Genomic DNA, 20,403 nt, shown 5'->3' with positions numbered 1-20,403 from the left:
AGAGAAAGTCCTTTTATCTTGTTTTCTATGAAATTGAATATTGGTTTAGGTCTTCCAGTGTATGCATACTGTCTTGCCTTTGGATGTGGCTGAACTTCGGCTTCATTCCTCTTTTCCATGCTCATACAATAGAGAAGCCAAATTACATCTGTCCAGGAATTTAGTAACTTTGCAGTAAAAATAAAGTGTTTAACAAAACACTCTGCTGTCCCCTCCCTGCTCTCCATTTTTCTTAAGTATCCATTTCCTCCTGTGTTTGTTCTGAAGCTTTCTTTAAGCCTTGGAGCTTAAAGCAAAATTGGGTATTGCAAAATATAGGTAAATATATAAGTGTATATTCCTGTTTACAGTATATATATAAAATATATATTCCATGATAATTTCAGAATATTTAATGAGATGTTTTTTTATTTAAATACACTGTCTTCCTAAAGTATGCTCTTCTTGTGTCTTCCAGGGTCAAAATGTATTTGGTCTTGATATAACTGAGACACCTGAGGGAGATAAGTGGCCTCAACTGATTGTCCAACAGATCCTGGATAGGGAGCAGAAGGATACCTATGTGATGAAAATTAAAGTTGAAGATGGTGGAAGCCCTCCAAGATCTAGCACTGCCATCCTGCAAGTCACAGTGACTGATGTGAATGATAATCGCCCAGTCTTCAAAGAGAATGACATTGAAGTCAGTGTTCCAGAAAATGCTCCAGTGGGCACCTCTGTTTCCCAGCTCCATGCCACTGATGCGGACCTGGGCTCAAATGCACAGATCCACTTCTATTTCAGCAATCAGATCTCCAGTTTGGCCAAAAGGCTTTTTGCCATTGATAACACTACTGGCCTCATCACTATAAGAGAACCTCTAGACAGGGAGGAATCTCCTGTACACAAGCTAACTGTTTTGGCCAGTGATGGCAGTTCAACTCCATCAAGAGCAACAGTGACTGTTAATGTCACAGATATTAATGACAACGTCCCATCAATAGACACGAGATACATCATCAATCCGGTGAACGGGACAGTGCTTTTGTCTGAGAAGGCTCCCCTTAATACCAAAATTGCGTTGATAACTGTAATGGACAAGGATGCTGATCTGAATGGGAAAGTTACATGTTTTACAGATCATGATGTTCCTTTTAGGCTAAAGCCAGTGTTTGATAATCAGTTTCTCCTGGAGACAGCCACCTTTCTTGATTATGAAGCCACACGAGAATATGCCATTAAAATAGTGGCTTCAGATTCAGGGAAACCTCCCTTAAACCAGTCTGCAATGCTCCTGATCAAAATTAAAGATGAAAATGACAATGCCCCAGTTTTTACACAGCCCATCATAGGACTTTCCATCCCTGAAAACAATGCTCCTGGTACTCAGCTGACCAAGATAAGTGCAACAGATGCTGACAGCGGGCGCAATGCTGAGATCAGCTATATCCTGGGTTCTGATGCGCCCCCTATTTTTAACCTTGACCGCCGTACAGGCATTCTGACAGCAGTGAGAAAGCTGGACCGAGAAAAGCAAGACAGGTACTCCTTCACTGTGCTGGCTAAGGATAATGGGATGCCACCCTTGCAGACCAATGCTACTGTCACAGTGTCAGTCCTGGATCAGAATGATAACAGCCCTGCTTTCACACATAACGAATATAATTTCTATGTGCCAGAGAACTTACCTATGTATGGCACAGTGGGGCTGATCACAGTTACAGATGCTGACTCAGGAGAGAATGCTGCAGTCACTCTCTCTATATTAAATGGTAGAGATAATTTCATTATAGATCCACTTACTGGTGTAATAAGACCCAATATTACCTTCGATAGGGAACAGCAGGGGTCATACACTTTCCAGGTGAAAGCTGTGGATGGAGGAAGACTGCAGCGTTCCTCAACTGCCAAAGTGACCATCAATGTTGTTGATGTAAATGACAACAGGCCTGTTTTTGTTATTCCTTCATCTAATTATTCATATGAGTTGGTTCCAACATCAGCCAGTCCAGGATCTGTAGTTACTAAAGTCTTTGCAGTTGACAATGACACAGGAATGAATGCAGAGCTCCGCTATAGCATCATAGGTGGGAACTCAAGGGGCTTATTTACAATTGACCAATTAACAGGCAATATTACTTTGAAAGAGAAGGTAATTACATCAGATCATGGCTTGCACAGACTGGTGATAAAAGTCAATGACCTTGGACAGCCGGAGTCTCTTTATACTATAGCTCTTGTGCATTTGTTTGTGAATGAGACTGTTACCAACGGTTCCTATATACAAGAGCTAGTGCGCAGGAATATGGAAACTCCAGTTGGCCAGAATATTGGGGATGGTGAGATAACCCCGCAAACCAATGATTATGTTAAGATCATCATTGCCATTATTGCAGGCACTATGACAGTTATTCTTGTAATTTTTGTTACTGCTTTAGTACGGTGCCGCCAGACACCTAGGCACAAGGTTGTCCAAAAAAACAAGCAGAGTGGTGAATGGGTTTCTCCAAACCAAGAGAATAGGCAGATCAAGAAGAAGAAGAAGAAGAAGAAACGTTCTCCAAAAAGTCTTCTTCTCAACTTTGTGACCATTGAAGAATCCAAGCCTGATGATCCCAGCCACGAGCACATAAATGGCACTTTAGACATTCCTGTAGAGCTGGAAGAACAGACTATGGGAAAATATAACTGGGCCACCACACCAACCACATTTAAGCCTGATAGCCCAGATTTAGCAAAGCACTACAAGTCAGCTTCTCCACAGCCTACCTTTCAAATTAAACCTGAGACTCCTGTACCCCCCAAGAAGCACCATGTCATTCAGGAGCTGCCTCTAGATAACACCTTTGTGGTGGGCTGTGACTCACTTTCCAAGTGCTCATCAAGCAGCTCGGACCCTTACAGTGTTTCTGAATGCAGCTGTCAAGGAGGCTTCAAGACCCCAGGCCCCATACACACCAGACAGGTAATGGACATTTTAATGTGCTCTCTTTTTCCTTCCTTTCTTTGCCATTCCTATAACTCTAGCTCTAAGCACTGCAAAATGGCTTTTTTTGCAAGGTTTAAAAGTTTGAAAGTTCATGTTTGGTGGAGGCCTTGAAACGTAAACAATTTGAGATGTGTCAGTGTTAAGGGAGAAAAATAAAATTACTCATGACTAAGGAAATTGAGCAGTGAGTTATTGCATCGATGGGTGTTACTGACTGCAGGTGGCAGTGTGGCACTTCCCGCATTACTGCAGTACCTGCTGCAGCTCTGAAAGGCAGAAGGGGGTTATGGTACTGTCCTCTGTAGTATTGTATGCTCAAGAACTGAAGTAATCTAGGCCAGGTGGAAAGCAATAAAGCTTTGCAGGATCTGATAAGTGGTTCTTAATATTAATGGAGTCTGGAATTGCAGCCTTCATTTGGGCATAGCTTTACTTCAAGGTCTCTCAAAAGCAGGCAAGGATTTTCCTCAGAGTTTCAGTGCCATTTCCAGACTAGAAGCATATTGGACTACTTAAATCTGGTGGAATGATATAGTCGACAGACAAAGTTACGGGAAAGGTAGAAGCATCGGTATAATTGCTCTTGCTTATTTGCTGCTCTGCCTGATAAACCAGGTATTTATTAGCTTCTTACAAATTCAGTACAGCAAAGGAAATGTCTAAAGAATCCTCAGCTTAAAATTAAAAATAAATTGAGAACAAAAGTACCTTTTGTTCTTCAGGACACTACAGAAAGGCTTTAAGTCACTGCAAATTGAATCTAATGTCTGTACATGTTCTGGACAGTTTCATTATTAATAAAGCTTTGCTGTTTGTCTGTTTACTTCACAAATATCACAGTTTTCTGTGAAAATCGTTTTCTAGTTAAGTTTTAATAGTTCAAGGAATTAATAATTAAAGTAATAAATATAGCAGGAGAGTTTTTATATTATTGATAATATATTTTAATACTATTACTTGGGAACAAATCCTCAATATGACTAAGTCTGTTAGACTTTTTGCTCCAGCTGAGGTTTAACTTTTTTTTTTTTTTTTTTTGGGGGGGGGGGCGGGGGGAGGGCTTTGTTTTATTACCACTACAGTGATACAAAACGTGCCTAAAGAAATCTGCTCATTCAAAGTAGTCACCATAGTTTTGAAAATTGCAGAATGGGTTGTTTATTTTGTTCTGTTTTATTCCCCTTACCAACATAAAACTATGTAGTAGCCTATATCACTGGGCTTTATAAAACTTCCATCTTTTTCTGAAATGCCTGAACAGAAAACTTGAAGGCAAAAAAAGAAAATAATTTCTTATTTTAAGACCTAACAGCACTGAAAAATATATAGATTTTTGAGATTTGTGTGTTTTTATTAAGGGTATTTAAATGTGTTAATTTAAATCATGTATTAGAAAAGCTTCTTATGAATTTATTCATCTGTTTGAACTCTCATAACTCTGAGGAAGATGGTGCTGTTTTCAGCATTTCTGTAGGCCTGATCTAAGTGATTTTTTCAATTGAAATCTGGTATAATTCATCTGAGCCAAAAATGTTTTTCCATTGTCTGCTCAAATACATGTTTTCATGCAGTAATGCTGCTAACAAAGAAAGCAAGCTCATGACTCTTTAGGTTTTTACTAACATAGTTCTTCCATCCAGAGGGGCTTTTAAAGTCGAATGGAAAGCAGTTTTCTTCTGCAGAAGCTGGTTGGGGAAAAGAACATTTTCTTTTATCTGTACCTTAAAGGTCAATGACAGGGGCTTCCTATCCGGAAGAGCAGAATAGAACTGGGTTTATCTTAATACTCATTACCTAATATTAGCTTATCGTCATATAGCTGTACTTGAAATTATATTTTTGTGATGCACTGAATACATCAGAATGAGATTAATATTGCTATTTGTATTGATTTTGTTAAACCTACAGCTGTCCTTCTTTTAGGTATATTTTTTCTGTATGAAAGTGACCACATTGTTGGAGTAAGTGTAACTACTACCAGTGGCCCTTTACACTAATTTGGAAACAACATTTACCTTTAAACACATTAATTTACATTTTTATTACTTAAATAAAATATAATTAACTTAATGCTTTTATTTACATAAATTGGGCAAGAAACACTGTTAAGAGTTAAATCCTTTGTGTTGACTATGATCACAAAGGCAGAATTGTATTTCATGATAAGTAAAACCAAGCAAAATATTTCCTAAACCTCAATGGATCTTTTAAAATGTCAGTCTTACTCCAAATGTGGCTTTGTATGTTGTAGTCTGTATATTTTTATCTCCTGTGGGAATATAGAAGGTGACTCAGGACAGACTAATTTAGAGTTGTCACTGTTAGCTGGTAAAGAAATGTAACAAGCGAAAACAAGCTTCTGCCACAGTGCATCAGATGCTGTGCTGTCCCACCATCCTCCAGCCCTGGAGACCAACAGGATGTTTGTGGTTAGTGATGCATTTGTGTTGTGTGCTTCCTGAATTTTTGGAACACTGTAGGACAGCCTGAAGAATTGAAGGATAAGAAGTTCAGTTAAAAAGGGAGATATGTTAGATTGAAAAATGAAAATAAGTTGTTTAATTTGAGAACAGATATTTCACTTTATTAGTAACAATTACTGTAATGTGTCCCTTTTAGAAGCCAAAAGCTCTCTGAAGGAGACTAAAGAAGATTACATTCACTGTGAAGTTATCTCTTCAGTTTCTAATGGATGCCGATATTAATAGGCCACACATCTCAACTTAGTTTTTAGTTTTGTCCATGAAGACTTTCTGTGCTGATATTTATAATAATATTGAGTTAAAGCTAAAAATACATGTTTTCTTTTGAAGTTCTAAATTTTATGTGTGTCTGAATGGTATTGATTCGGGTCTTTAAAGAAAGGAAATTATGTCTTTCCTTTACTACTAAATTTGTCTAAGTGACCTATAGAATGACAGAAAGTCGTAACAGTTGTACTCAGAAAGCATGCAATAGAAGATGGAAGGTTTTTCTACTAAAAACCCAAAATATCTCTTTAGTGGTCATGTGGGCAAATAAATACATCAATGCAGCAGCTGAAATTTTTGTAAAGAAGGAACTGGAGAGTCCTGAAGCAACTGAGGACACATTGAGTCATGAACTACAGGATGTTGTCAAGGGAAAAGTGTGGTCCTAATGTAATGTCCCCTAAGAGAGAGGTCAAGCTTCTGTTGTATGTGAGAAAGGGCAAAGGAGAGAGATATTAATATTATTTTGAAGTTACACAGTAGGAATGAATAAATACCTAGTGACAGTAGACCTTCAAAATAGCCTGCTTTCTGTTGAGATTTACTGGGGAGAATTCTTTTAAAGAAGTTCTACCAAGTTATAAATTGTGAAGGGACTTCTTATTCATAATGTTTTTCAAACTAGGATATTTGGAGGCTCATAAAATCAAACTGACTTACACTGTCATCAGATTGTCACTGTTCTGGTAGTTGTTGGCCTCCTAGGAAGATGCATTTGTTTGGTAGAAAAACATACAGCACATTGTAACTTTATTTGTCTGCAAGCTTTGTAAAAGCTCGAGGTCTTCTGACATTTACCTTAGCGAGGAGCAGACTATGTGAAGTGTTCCATACTGACACAAATTTTCTAATTCTTTTTGTGTTTGCGTTGGAATAATGAAAAGAATTGAGAGATTTTCCAGTCCAGTTTTCATGTAGTACATATCTTCAAAATCTGAAATCTTCACTTAAGTACTTTAAACAACATTCAAACAATTCAAATGCTTGTTTAGTTAGCAACCTGTCTGTGCAAAACATGCATCATTATGAAGTACCATGTGGCAGCGTGGTTCAAAGAAGATACTGCCACAATGGTTCATTAGAACTTCCTGTGGTTTCTTCTCCTTCTTGTCCTTTTATTTTAATTAATGCTAATTCAGACATTCTTTTAATCTGAAAACAGTATAAAGCATACTATAGGAATAGTAGAAATCATTGAAAATAAATACCCGGGCACTCAGAAGGGTCCTGTGACCTTTTGTATTGTCATTTTAAACTTTAACTTAAGAACAAGGCTTTTCTGACTTTGAGTTATTGAAGAAGTGTGAGTGTTCATGAAAGCAGCACCTCTTCCACTGATAGAAGGTGCAATCATGGTCTGCATCTATGATTGCATGCTGTTTGGTGGTTCTCCCTGCTTCACAGTGGGCTGTGGTCTATATGTTAGTTTAGCTCCACTGCTAGTACACTATACCATGTTTGGGAAGTTGAGTGAGTGAACAGGTATGCAGATGGATTTTTCTCATATTTACTAACACAATTGTTCATGAGTTGATTTCAGTTGCATGGATTCTATCATCTGTGAACATACCTGTACATATAAACAGAAATTTCAGATGACACAGTGATCTCTGCTGAACTTGTTTTTTAGAAACTGATTAGAGGTAGACATTATATTCCTTACCAAAATGTGAATGGGAAATAGACCTCATTTAAAATACATTACGTTTTGAGGCTCTACGGTCTCGATTCTATGATTCTGTTAGTGACTGCTTAGACCTGCTTACAGTTACGGTATGTTTGGTTTTCTGTTTCTGATTAAAAATGTGGTAAAATGTTATTACAACTTCCTACTCAGTGAGAACAATGTGCTTAGTATGAATTGAAAGAATATTTTACTGTTACTGAAACTAATAGCTCTGAAAACTCACCTGTTAAGTAAATCTTTAGCTGCAGGATTTATTGTTTTGTTTAATAATAGTGAGACTAGTGTGTTTAATCTAGTATGTTGTAAACATCAGTAGGCACTGTTGATGCTTCTGGTATGTAAAAGGGTATAGAGGTGACATTGGTACTTTGCATTGACAGATACAGGGTTGTTTACACTTAAAGAACATTTTTTTCTAAATATCAGCTAAACAGCTATTGGTGTAAGCCCTTTCTAAAATCCATTGTAAAATTGGTTAGTGGGATTCTAAATATTCTTGTTATTTTCTCTTAATTTTCTGGCTGGTAATTTTGCTGGTAGATCTGATATGCTGCCATGTATATACAGTTAAGAAAAAAACCTGAAATTGCATCTGGAGAAAACATTTCTAACTGAAGGCTAAGTGTACATCTGTGACTTGGAAGTTAGTGAGCAGTTACTTAAATGTGCAGTAATGGTGGTCAAGAAAATGCTTTTTCTCTGTGGAACACTTTGAAGAAAAACTTCAGAATTGTTCTTTTTATGTATTCACAGGGAAAGCATGGGGGAAGTTATTAGGAAAGTGCTCCCCTTGCCTCATTGTAGAAGACAAAACCGGAGCAAATGGGAAGAAAAGAAAAAAGAGAGTATATGTGAGGAAAAATTTGAAAGATTTTGAATACCACATTTAGATTAAAAACCAATTCAGAGAAAAAAAACAACCCAACAAAACGGTGCCTGCCCCTCTTAAAAAGTAGTTGACTGGGTTTGTACCGAAGTTGGTAGATGAAGTTCTGGCATTAATAACTAGGTGATTTTTATGCAAGCTAGAATGATGCCCAACTCTCTCTCCAATAGCAGTATATCTTGGGGTCATAGCAGCAAAACTTTCCCTGAACATTAAGTGCATTTCACTTTAAATTTTACAGTGGGATAACTGAAAAGTTTACGGTCTTCTCCTTGTGACCCACCTTTGTTTTTTTTTAAAATTAGCATTGCCAACAATGAAGTCTGATTTCACTGCGGTTTAATTTTCACATATCTATCTTTTCCTATTTTCTCCCAGAAGGTATTGCACTCAATAAGCTGCAGTTGATAGCAATTTCCTAACCAGTGAGTGGCTAGTGTCTTGGTGACTGTGGTACTGATAGTGCTTTCTTTCCTTTTAAATAATTGATTGGAATTTCTGTGAATTTTTAGGACTCTTAATTCTGATAAATATAGATTAAAGATGCAAAACACATCTTCAAATAAAATATTTTATGCTGTTAGGAATGATGCTCTTGAATGAAGTCTGTTAAAACCATTTAGAACATGTTCTAGGTAGTACGGTAGCCTTCTGATAGGTATAATCTTGCAATAGCACTTGGGGTTTCAAGCTGATAAAGAAAAAAAAGTAAGAAACCTAGAATAACATACATAGAAACCATTTCTTTGGCTCCTGTTTCAGTACTTTTGCTATGTGTATATAGATGTGTGCAGATCTTTGCATGTGTATAGAAACCTGAAAACACACACACATCAGAAACGGTTGATTACTCTAGAACTGCTGTAGTTCAGTACGTCTCAAACCATACAGTAATTGACATGGTAGAAATTTGGAAACAAACTTTACAGTATATGGGGAAAATATGCAGGAAAGGGCTTTTCTCATGCTGTTTCTCTGTTTGCCAGCTCTGAACGTCATCGCATCTGATGTTATATACTGAAGTCGTACGTGTACACAATGATGTTAAGCCAGCAAACATGAAAACAAGGAAATAGCACGAGAAAGCCCTTTGTCCTGTCTCTGATTGCCGAAGAAATTTATCGTCTGATCTCCAGAGGGGTTTGGAAGTGACGATGAACTGTTCAAGCTGCCCTACTGAAAGGTATCAAGGGCAAGAATTTTTTAAAAAGAAAAGACAAAGAAATTTTAGTACATTGTGCTATAGTGTTCTATAACGTAGTTTTGCTAAGAAAAAGGTAATGTGACCCATCCTTCTTCACAGTTGGTGATCATGGTAAATCTATTTTGCTTGTAATCATCTTCTTGTCCCAGATTTTTTTTCTTATTTATTTTAGTTGAAAGAATTAGGATTTTTTTTTTTTTATAAATATATTAAAAGGGAGCAATAAATTTTATTCATACATTAAAAAGAGAATGTAAAGTTCTTTATACTCCCTGCATTTAAAAGAAAAACAAATAAATTGTCACTTATAGCACCATTATACGTGTTAAGAAATAAGTGTTATTTATATCTATTCCGTAATATTTTTAATGATGATATTGCTGCCATGGATCATAAATAGAATTGAGCAAATCATTGCTTTCTTATTTTATAGACACAATAGTAGTAGTGAAAAATGAGTACTTCCTGCTTTCTTATCCACAACACTTTGTAATAAGTGATCACCTTTTAAAGTAACTGAAAAGTATTCACTTTTAAAAATAAAATAAAATTTAATTTGCGTTTTGCTTGCTGAAGTCTAGGTAATGTCTGTATTACAGGTGCCATACATTTCACCTTTTGAGGTACTTATTGTAATTTTTTAAAAAATAAAAGTCATAAATCCAGTAGCTTTGCTTTCAGTGTGATAGACTAGGAAATTACTTACCTAATTTTTCACTGTTAGCCAACGCATAGGGAAAAAAATGGCCAACTGTTGGTTTTTTGGTTTTTTTTTTCCCCAGATTATTTTGCTGTGGTTAACTTTTTAAAAAACTATTGTTTTTTTACATTATATTTCATTATTTAGCATGGCTGATTTAAAAAGATAAAATTTTAGTATCATCGCTTTGTTTGCAGGTTGGTTACAAGTTCTTGTATATTGCCTCACATTTTAGGGAGTAATGCTTAATATGTATCATCTACAATATTAGAATTTCATATGCAATGTAAAATCTCTTAGGAAGCAAAGGAGTATAAAGAACCCTGTTTTCTGCACTTATATGAAGACATGTATATTAGTTTGCTAGAATAAAATGAAATACAGACACTGCTTTTAACTGGGATGTATACAGTATATATAACTTTCTTTTAAAGAAAAAGTTATTAATGATTCATGAATTAGACTTCAACATGGAATTCTTACACATTACTGTATGTTTGATGTAAAGATATTTATAGACCTGTACTTAATAATCAAGTTGCCTCAGTTCTTGGACTGCAGAATGTCTACCATAACTGTTGCCTATAGTTTGCTCCACATTTGCTATCTGGCTCTTTTAAAAATGTGTATTTGGCTATTTGATCTGTAAAATAAATTCTATTAATAATGAAGTATGCATTGTAATTTAGCATATTGTATTGCATAATTATAGCTATGACTGTTACAGAAGATTTTTAATTTCTGATAATGAAATAATTTTCTTGGGAGGAAGTTTATGTATCTGTAAGACAGTTTTGCTATTCCTGTTTATCATACCCTTGCAGCATTTATGCTTCAAACTACAACCCTAACACTGTCAGTGATTAGACATACAGTAATGATATTGATTCACTCAGTGCACCAATTCAACCAGTTGCTTTGGGTTGACAGTTCATTCCGAACATAGTGAGGAATTTATTCAAGTACTATTGTTTAGTGTAGCAAAGATTGGCCCTGCCAGTTGCTGTTACAATTGTTTGCTTAGGTGCTTTGTAGGTGGGTAATGGCAAACATTCAAAGGTACTTGTTAAGAGTAATCACCCTTTGGTCTGGCAGTTGTTTGTCAGGAAGATGATAGGATTTCACAGGATTTCTGTTTTTTCTTTTTCTTTTTTTTTTTTTTTTTTTAATGATTCCTCGGATTTCTGTTCTTACATAATTAGGTTGGATTTCCTTGATGAGAAAACTCCTATGCATAATATTAATGCTTCATTAAGAAAAACACCAAATAATTTCAATGTTTACATGGAAACTATCTTTTTTTATTTTTTTTTTCCTTAATCAAGGCGTACTGAGTTGAGATACTGGACAAGGTTAATCTAAACTCAAGCATGTAACTTCCTTACCTCAAATAAACATAGTTGCCCTCAGTTTTTCTTGTGGTAGTGAAAAGGCATAGATATACTATAGCAGGTTATTTTGGTTTTAGGACTCCATGCCCTCTAGAGGTGCCTACTTTCTTACACTTGAGTATGAAGAGAACCTTTGATGAGTACCTTTCTAGTTCAGATGTGCCGCTTATGTGGTTGCAGAGAAAAGTATTTTTCATGAGACTCCTAGTTCTTTTGCTTTTAACCTAGCTGAAGGTCTACCTTTTTCCTAGTATTTCACTGATAATGTAATTCTAGTCTATCAATAAATAAATCTAAAAGAATCTAGGGTGATTTTAAACTTTAAAGAAGTTACATGCATGAAATAAAAGTTGCATCAAATGGCTTGATTATTGGTCCAAATCAGTAGTCTCTCTCTTATAGTTCTCTCATGAGTCAGCACAGCCAAATAAGATAACTCTCCAAATGCACTAAGGGAGAAGCCAGAAAATTCTGAAGTGGTTCGGTTTTATGTGTTTTCTGTTTTGATTTTTGTTTTCTTTTTAAAAAATGATACTTAGTTGTAATTCTTTCATAGACTGGCATAAGATTGTTCAGAGAGCTCATTTCCTTCTGATGGTTAAATGGGTTCATGAAAGCTTAATATGTGCTGACCAAATAGGTATGTGTGCTGAATATAAATTTCTACACTTTTCAGTGATATGAATGCTAAATGAAGGCCAGTCAAAAATATCTGTATTTAGTTTTGGTTTGATTTTTTTTTAATATAAAATCAGTATTAATATCCTGAGTCAAAGCTAGGAGTTCATGTGTCAAAACCGACTCTCAAATGTTTTCATGTACAGAAGTACTGTTTTCTGACTACATTGAAGTCAGAGTTCACTAAAAGTAAAAATCACTGAGTTGACCAAATGCTGCTTTTGAAGTTGAAAACTCATGACATTTTCTTTGGAAATATCAGTCAAACTTCATAAGTTATTTTATTGTACTTTAGACTGAAATTATTATTGCTCACTATCATGTCAGTAATTTTCTCAAGAGATTCTTCCTTTTATCTGATGCACATTGCCACCCCTGTCACCAGTGCAGGCAGGTCTGTGTCTGTAAAGTCCTAGAGTTCAGTTTTGGTTAGTTACATTGCTGCATGTAGCTCAGCAAAAAGAATAGTTCTTTATTTGTTGCCAGTTTTACAGAGTAAATTAATGGCATTGCTGCTTTTAGCTTTACAATGCCAGCAGCCAAAGATGGCTCTCAGATTTGCTTTTCTGCATCCTGTGTCATGGTGTCAAGGCCTGGATTTCATATGGATGTGGGTCTACCAAAGCTCAATGGCACTCGATCTTAAACGTGCCCTGATATCGAGTGAGTCACTCCAGGGAAGAGCTATGGCACACAATCTGCAGTTTGCGTGAAAGCTGCCTATCATATCAGAAAATGTATTGGACTTTGGACGACTTAAATACTTCTGAATTTGAGTGGAGGCCTGCTGAAGGGCAGTAGAGTACTGTCAGGAACAAAGCTGGTTTGTGATGTCAATGGAATTATTTTTTTAACATAAACTGTAATGCTGCAGGGTTTTTTTTGTTACACATTTTCAGTGATTTCTCATTTTACCATAACACAGATATTTATGGTATATCCTGGTCTTAGGTATTATTTGTAAAATCTTTTAAACAAATATTTTTAATATATATTTTTGCTTTCATATTGAATTACTGAGCACTGTTTCTTTTATGTCTTATGTATCTATTTCTAAAATAAATTTTGTTTGGAGATTATATTTGTATACATTCTGGAGAAGCACTGTTTTTAAGTATACCTCTGGTCTGCTTAATGCATGCACACCATCAAATCTATACCTATGCTGATACTTCTTAGAGTGATTAGGAGCTATAATTATTAAAGTAACTTTACTACAAATAAAATACCATAAAGCTTATGAGTAATCTATCTGAAGAAATATGTTCCTTTCAAAACCTTATACTCCTTAGCAGTACTTTTCTTTTGTCTACATTTTCTTCAAAGAAGTCTGGTCTAAGCAGGAATTCTGAGCTGCACATCTAACAATGTTTACATGTATGTGTGAGTTTATACAGTATTTAAAGCCAGAGAGAGAGATAGATAGTGCTCTTAGATATATATAGAGAGATATCTGTGTTTGTAAAGAAAAAGCATGAGGATGTATATATACATTTATCACATACTCAATTAGCAAAGTTTATAGGCAGTATATATTACATAGAACACAGCTGTAGGTATGTGCCTGTCTCGGTACCCAGTGTGTCTTGCTATGAAAGATAGCCAAGCTCTAAGTTTTCACTTTATCACATTATTTTGAGATTTGGAAAGGTTGGTCTTCCCTTTTGAGAATGTACTGGCTTCTCACTATATTAGAAAGTGACTGTTGATAACACGAAGGTTAGGATACAATATTTTAAGTACAGTTTTGAATTTCAGTTCTTTTTCTTTCACTATTTCACTTTTCCTCATGCCCATACTGTCTCCCACTGTTCTAAAATACTAATTTGTTTCTATTGCATAGACTCATTCTCTTAAATGTTGCTACTGAAAATGTCATGAAAATGACATTTCTGTATTTCCTCCAAATTATGAGCCTCTGCTTATTTCATAAATAGACACATGTAAATCAAATTCAGTTATTTACATTCATACAGATGGATATTAAGTGTATTATATGGAATATTTCAGGGGTGCTACTGACATTCTGCAATCTTTTAAATAGGTTATATTCCATTGTATTTATTCTGTTTCTCGTCTCTATGGAAGGTGTTCATTAAATTAAATCACTTATTTCCAATAAAAACTGAATGATATCAAAGATACGAGGTTTGATTTCCCATCACTAAATTACAGCTAAAAATTATGAGCTGAATTTCAGTCTGTTCTGTCAGCCTAATTTTCATCCTTTCTCTGCTAAGAGATGATGGTTATGACTGTCAGATGGAAGAACTGCCCTCTGCTTATGTTCTCTGCTTTCTTCTGGGCTGTGATGTTGTTTGACTTTGTTCTTGATGTGATCACTGCAGTATGACATGAAATTTGAATCTGAGACATTTCCTCAAAAGAATTTCCTCCTTTTTATTGTCTAGGCAGTACAAAAACCTTCCCTTTTATCTGTGTGCATCAATAGCAAACAAGTTGCAGGCATATAGACACACTGACACTAATACAGATCTGAAAGACTCCAGTCATAGACTTTCCCAAACAAAAATACTTTTTCTAGATCCATATCTAAACCATCTACGGGCAGATAATGTCTTTCCTTGTTCCTCTCTTCTATGAAAAATAAAAACAATGGGACAAATTCTGGTCTTAGCCAGACAATAGTGCACATGTGTTTCAGATAAGCAAATGACCCACAGACAAAAGTATTTCAAACAGGTGAATGGAATTCGGAACCTCCTTTCCTTTGAAGTTCTAGACTATTTGGATAATTGGAAATACTCAGGAAAACACATGCCTCCCATGACTTAGACATATTTTATTTGGATAAGCAATTCAGGAAAGAAAAAAATCCTTATTCTAACTCTCTGATGGTTATTTTGTATTAAATGTCAGTATGAATATTTTAAATTTCAAAATATAAATTAATTAAAATTAAATACAAAATAATAGCTCAATACTTTCTGATAGAAGTGAGACTCATAAAATAACTTCCTATAAAACAAGTTTAAATCTGAATAATTTGTTGTTTTTAGACAATTATGTTATTATGTGGTGTTCCAAAGTTTCCATCTATTTGGGGGCGCACCATTGATGGAGTTCTACTAAAAGATCTGATGTTAAGAGGACATTTTGGCTTATATACATATGGTATAGTGGTTTTCTTTTTTGAGGTATGAACTCTCAAATTATTATTTTCAAATCTGTTGGTGGATAGGGTGATTTGTGTGATCTTAATTGCTAAGATACAGGAAAGCTCCTTGAAGTATTTGAAAGAAAGGAGTACAACAGTAGTATTCATTCTTGCCCCCCAGTTAAATGGAAAATATGTGCTTCAGCTACTCAGTGATGTTTATCTTATGTCATTATCTATCGACCAGAGTTACCAGGGTCTGCATAGACAAGGTCATAATCATGTGCAGAAACTAGGTGGTTTTAGGATAGAAAGGGATGAGAGGAAAGAAGGTTTTGTTAATGTATAATTTTTATTGTAGTGAAATAGCTCTATGAAAAAATCTGAAGTGCCACATTAGAAATCTTTGTGGATGTAGTTCTGAGTCACATTCTGACAAGCTTTCTTAAATGGACTGCTGTGGATTTATTATTATGAGTAAAAGTAGCAGAATGTTGCCTACTAACTTTGAATGTATGGGAACACATGGATGTGTGTTCATATCTGAGCTGAAAAGTCTGATTCATATTGGCTTTATCGTAATTGTAAGGTATCTTATTTATATTGTTGACTGACTTTTATTGAGTGTTAGAAATTTTCTTTTCCTCCCTTTGAAAACTAATAGATTTTCAACTGGAAGTGAAAAGGAAATGCAACTTAGACTTGAAAAGCATATGGTAGAATTTTCTTCGCTCTTTTAACTGGAGGAAACTATTTAAATTCTTAAGGATGGTACAGCAAGTTTACTGTATGATACACCTTTTTTTCCATTTTTAAACTTACCTGAGGTAAAATTATCGGTTTTGTATAAATATAAACTGTCTTCTAGCTTTGTTGCATTTTTTTCCTTGAAATATATTTAAAAAATAAAACAAGCAGGTACTTTTGCTTGCAAGTATCCAGTTATTACAATTATGTAAACGTATAGGTACAGATATTTAGAATTATACACTGTGAAAACAGAAGCATTTTCACCTTCTACTTTCTGTTTTCAAAAGCATGAGGTTTAGGTGGGGGGTTTACCAAGACACTATCTGATGCAAGCCTACCACCGAATCACAGCAAAGCTGGGAAAGTGCTTTTCTATTTTGACTAAGTGTATTTGTAAACAAAACTTCAAGAAGGGAGGAAAACATTGGATTATGTTCTCAAGCTTAGCAGAAAGGAGGCAGTAACTTCTACAGCCTGCTGAGATGTTGATTGCTATTGATTTCAAAGTTAGAAGCCAAAACCACTACGATTTATAGAAGAAATATTTCTCCCAAATCCTGTTAACCTCAGAACTCAGTAAGAGCTGCAACTAAGAGCTGCTGCCACTTGTAAAGGTATGCCTGGTATTACTATTATTAGCAGCAGTGATCAGCATTGTTGTATTTGCTGTTCTGCAGTGCATGCTGAGTCAGCTTGGTCTATAATATATTTTTTTAACTAAATGGGAACAATGGATTTACTGAAAACCTACAAGAAAATCCTTTTTTCCTCCCTTAAAATAGCGGTAAGCTGCTCTTCCAAATACAGATATCTAGTACTTTTCAGAAGTACGTCCCATTAGACACATCGGTGTAATATAATAGCTTCTGTTTGATTCTTTATTCTTCACGCTAAGTATTTACCTTTTAAACTCTTATTTTATACATGATAGGGCTGTAGAAGCTTATAAATAGATATAAATGCAAAAAGAATGTAATTTCCTAATACTTTTTTAAATTCTTATTTTCTCTGTAAAGGGAGTATTGTAAGATATTTCTTGCTGTTCAGTAGCATGCCTGAATGCATTCTTGAATGGCCTGAATTAGATTCTTACTTTAATCTAGAAAAATGACATTGTGACTAATTAAAAAACATGGATAAACAGATTGTTCCATGTATAAGTAAACACCAATCATCAAACCTACTCATTCTGAAAACATTGGGCTTTGATGATTCCTTCAAACTTACTAACTGAAAGTTAATAACTTCTAAGTATGTAATGAATACATTTTAAGAAAGTAGTAATGTTCTTTGGCTGTTACATGGACAAAGTTGTGAAGTAATACCTGATAAGTGATCTTTGCTGATTCGATTCCCTTTCTTCATCAGAATTATTGTAGGACCATGTCTGTGTATTATTCCTTTGGCCAGGTTCCTAACTTATGTCATAACCTGTTCATCAAATACTATTTTTGTTCTCTCATGGCTTAAAAAAAATACTTGTGTGGTGTAACACCATGAGATTCTTGCTTTCTGGTCTCTAATATACAGTTTAGGATTGTCTTGTGTATGTTTTCCTATTTTTATATTAATATTTTGAAACTATGGTGGGGTTTTTTTGTGTAACAGTCCAGACATATGTAAGTTTTTGCACTTGGTGTTGTCTCAGCTTGATATTTGACAAAAGCACTGTAATAATAACCAAAGGAATTAATATCAGATATGTCTCCTTTGACAGTATGTTATAACCATTTGGGATATGTTGGTGGGTTATGGAATATACATCTATTCGTTATATCAGAGTTCCTGAAGATTGAAGATCATGGAATCATTGAACAGATCAGGTTCAGAGGGACCTGTGGAAGTTACCTAGTCCAATCACAGTGCTTAAAATTAAGTTAATTTATATCAGTTTGCTCTGGACCTTTTTTCAGTCTACTTGTAAGTATCTTTAAGGGTGGAGATTCCAAAACCTTTCTGAATCACTAGTTCCTATTTGACTACCCCATAGTGAGAAGTTTTTCCATGCCTTAATTGGAATTTCAGTTGTGTTCAGTTTCTATTGAAAGAGCATGAATGTACTTTACAGACTGATACAAAGAACTTGAGTACCAGCAAAACTTTTTTCTGCAGTCTTAGACAAAATCCAGCAAAGCCTGTTTTGAACAGAAGTCATTAAAGCAGATCAGAGTCATTCAGTTTCTTTTGGTCATATCTCTTTGCTTCTTTGAAAATGTGTGCATTGTGTCCTAGACAGCATGTATGCTCAGTCGTACTTGGAGTGACTGTGTTGTGAGCTCCCAAACAAGAAGCTGGTTCCCTGGCTTTGCAGTTGAAAAGGTCATGGTGAGATAAAGTGAAAATTTTCAGTCAGCTTTCGTGAGCCCCTTGCATGGGTGGTCTGTTTTTATTCATTCATGCTTTCCTATCTTGAAAATCGCTTTATTTTTGAATGAGAAAACTGCTTCACATGATGAAGCTGCAGGATAAATTCTTTTCTTGCTCAGTCTTACTTGACTGTCTTCCTCTTCACTTCTAGATATTGAACAGTCTTCAGCTGTCTCATCATGCTTCACCAAACATGTCCTTGTATTTTTCAGTCTTTGTGTCTTTGGCATTCTTTGTGTTTTAATGCATAAGTAGTTGCATCATCACACTGTTTCTTCTGTGTTTTTTCATATTACGCAAATATAGAATCTATGAATATTCACACCAATGAAATTCAAAGTCATGCTTAAAACCAAGCGTATTTGTGAGAATTTAACTCTGCCATGTCTTTGCCATGTCAATACTTTCAAGAAAGTACTTTTTTTTTCTATTCAGCCTATTTCTGGGATCCTCTCAGAAATCTCTGAGATTAATCCATTCCTGTGTCAGTAGAAATGTTTAATATTTCTGGATCCTCAAGTATATGTTGCTGTCTCAGTGGAAATCAGAATCTTAATTGTTTTTATAGAGCCACTGTTTATATGCATAAATATCCAAATGAATTGAATTTACTTACAGGTGTAAATATTTAAAATATATATATTTGTATGCGTTTTCAGGGTAAAGCCCAAATGAACACCATTTTCTGTGTACTTGTATGGCTCATCAACTTTTGTATTTGTCTTTGTTTTATATATATGTTGAGAGTTTTCATGTGGGTTCCATCTGGTTGTACTAGTAAAAACACTGGTAAGTTGACACAGTTGTGATTGTTTCACTCAGATAGTAATAAGGGAATTAAACCTTTTCAGAAGCTTGCCGTGAAGGCTGGATATTAAAAGCAGATAGAAACAACAGAATAGTTCTGTCAATAGCAATTAAAAAAAGATGATGTTATTGGAGGGAAAAAATATTCTTTTGATGGTTTTGTGTACCAGATATACAATGGTGCGATTATGAGTTCACTTCTAGCTACCAAGCATCATTTATTAGTTACAGTATTTTGGCTTTGAAACACTGAACATGGATAAGACAGCGCGTGCTCAGTTGTGTAAGGGTTCCAACATCTGTCCTGACAATCCTCTTACAAAGTCTTTTTGGAATTAAGGAATGTCAACATGAGTTCTGAAATGGATATGAAAGAAACAGAGTAAATGGGGTGTGTGGGGGTAGGGGGATTGGAAGAGAATATTTCATTATTTCATTGCCCCTTTTTAACACATTAACTGCTTGAACTGTTTGTTTTTATGATTCCAGATGGTAGCAAGATGCATATAAATGAATAAAATTAAATAGAACAAATCAAATGCTTGGCTGCAGTTCAAGAGCAGCTAAGGCTAAGCTTTATTAAATTCACATGAGGATATGATAACTGTGGAATTTCACAGAATGAACTGCAATAATCTTACTCGTGAAGAACATCATTCTTCTTGAGATAGGAGAATCTAAAATTTTATCATGGAAAAAAACAAAGCCCCTTTTGGAGCTTTATTTTCAGAGGGCATTCAGGACATTCACTACTTGACTGAAATCTGTACCTGTACCACAAACAAAAATCAATATGCACAATCCATTTTTACACATCAAAAGTTTTAAGTGTTTGTTCTTTCTCAGCCGCAAAGTAGAGAATACTTCAAAGAAATTTAGTATGTTCTATGTTAAAACTCTTCAGTGTGTCATATAAAGTCCCTTTAGTAACAAGTATATTTATATTTTAAAAGGGGGGGGAGGAAGTATTACATTTTAAAGTATATTAGATAGGAAAAAAATATGAATCTGTCTAAACCAAATATTTTTTATGTTTTTTTGCAGGATATAATTCACATTGGTGATGCCTTTTTTGTGACTGTAGATCATTTTTTATG

The 20,403-nt window shown here is 35.1% G+C and overlaps 1 protein-coding gene across 3 annotated transcripts in view; it reads left to right on the top strand.

Moving 5' to 3' along the window:
- Positions 1-20,403, top strand: part of PCDH11X (protocadherin 11 X-linked) — a 508,536-nt gene that overhangs the window by 77,047 nt on the left and 411,086 nt on the right. For 2 of the 3 annotated variants that reach the window (XM_027800892.2, XM_014277458.3), the window contains one exon: positions 458-2,944. In XM_027800892.2, coding sequence (XP_027656693.1) covers positions 458-2,944 — 2,487 coding nt within the window. Of the gene's footprint in view, positions 1-457; positions 2,945-9,277; positions 10,226-20,403 lie in introns of those variants that run through there. The other variant, XM_027800893.2, reaches the window with a different exon arrangement.

This window comes from Falco cherrug, chromosome 15 (genome assembly GCF_023634085.1).
Source record: "Falco cherrug isolate bFalChe1 chromosome 15, bFalChe1.pri, whole genome shotgun sequence".
NCBI lineage: Eukaryota > Metazoa > Chordata > Aves > Falconiformes > Falconidae > Falco > Falco cherrug.
The sequence above is the reverse complement of the archived record's forward strand: the minus strand, read 5'-3'. Positions and strand labels throughout refer to the sequence as shown.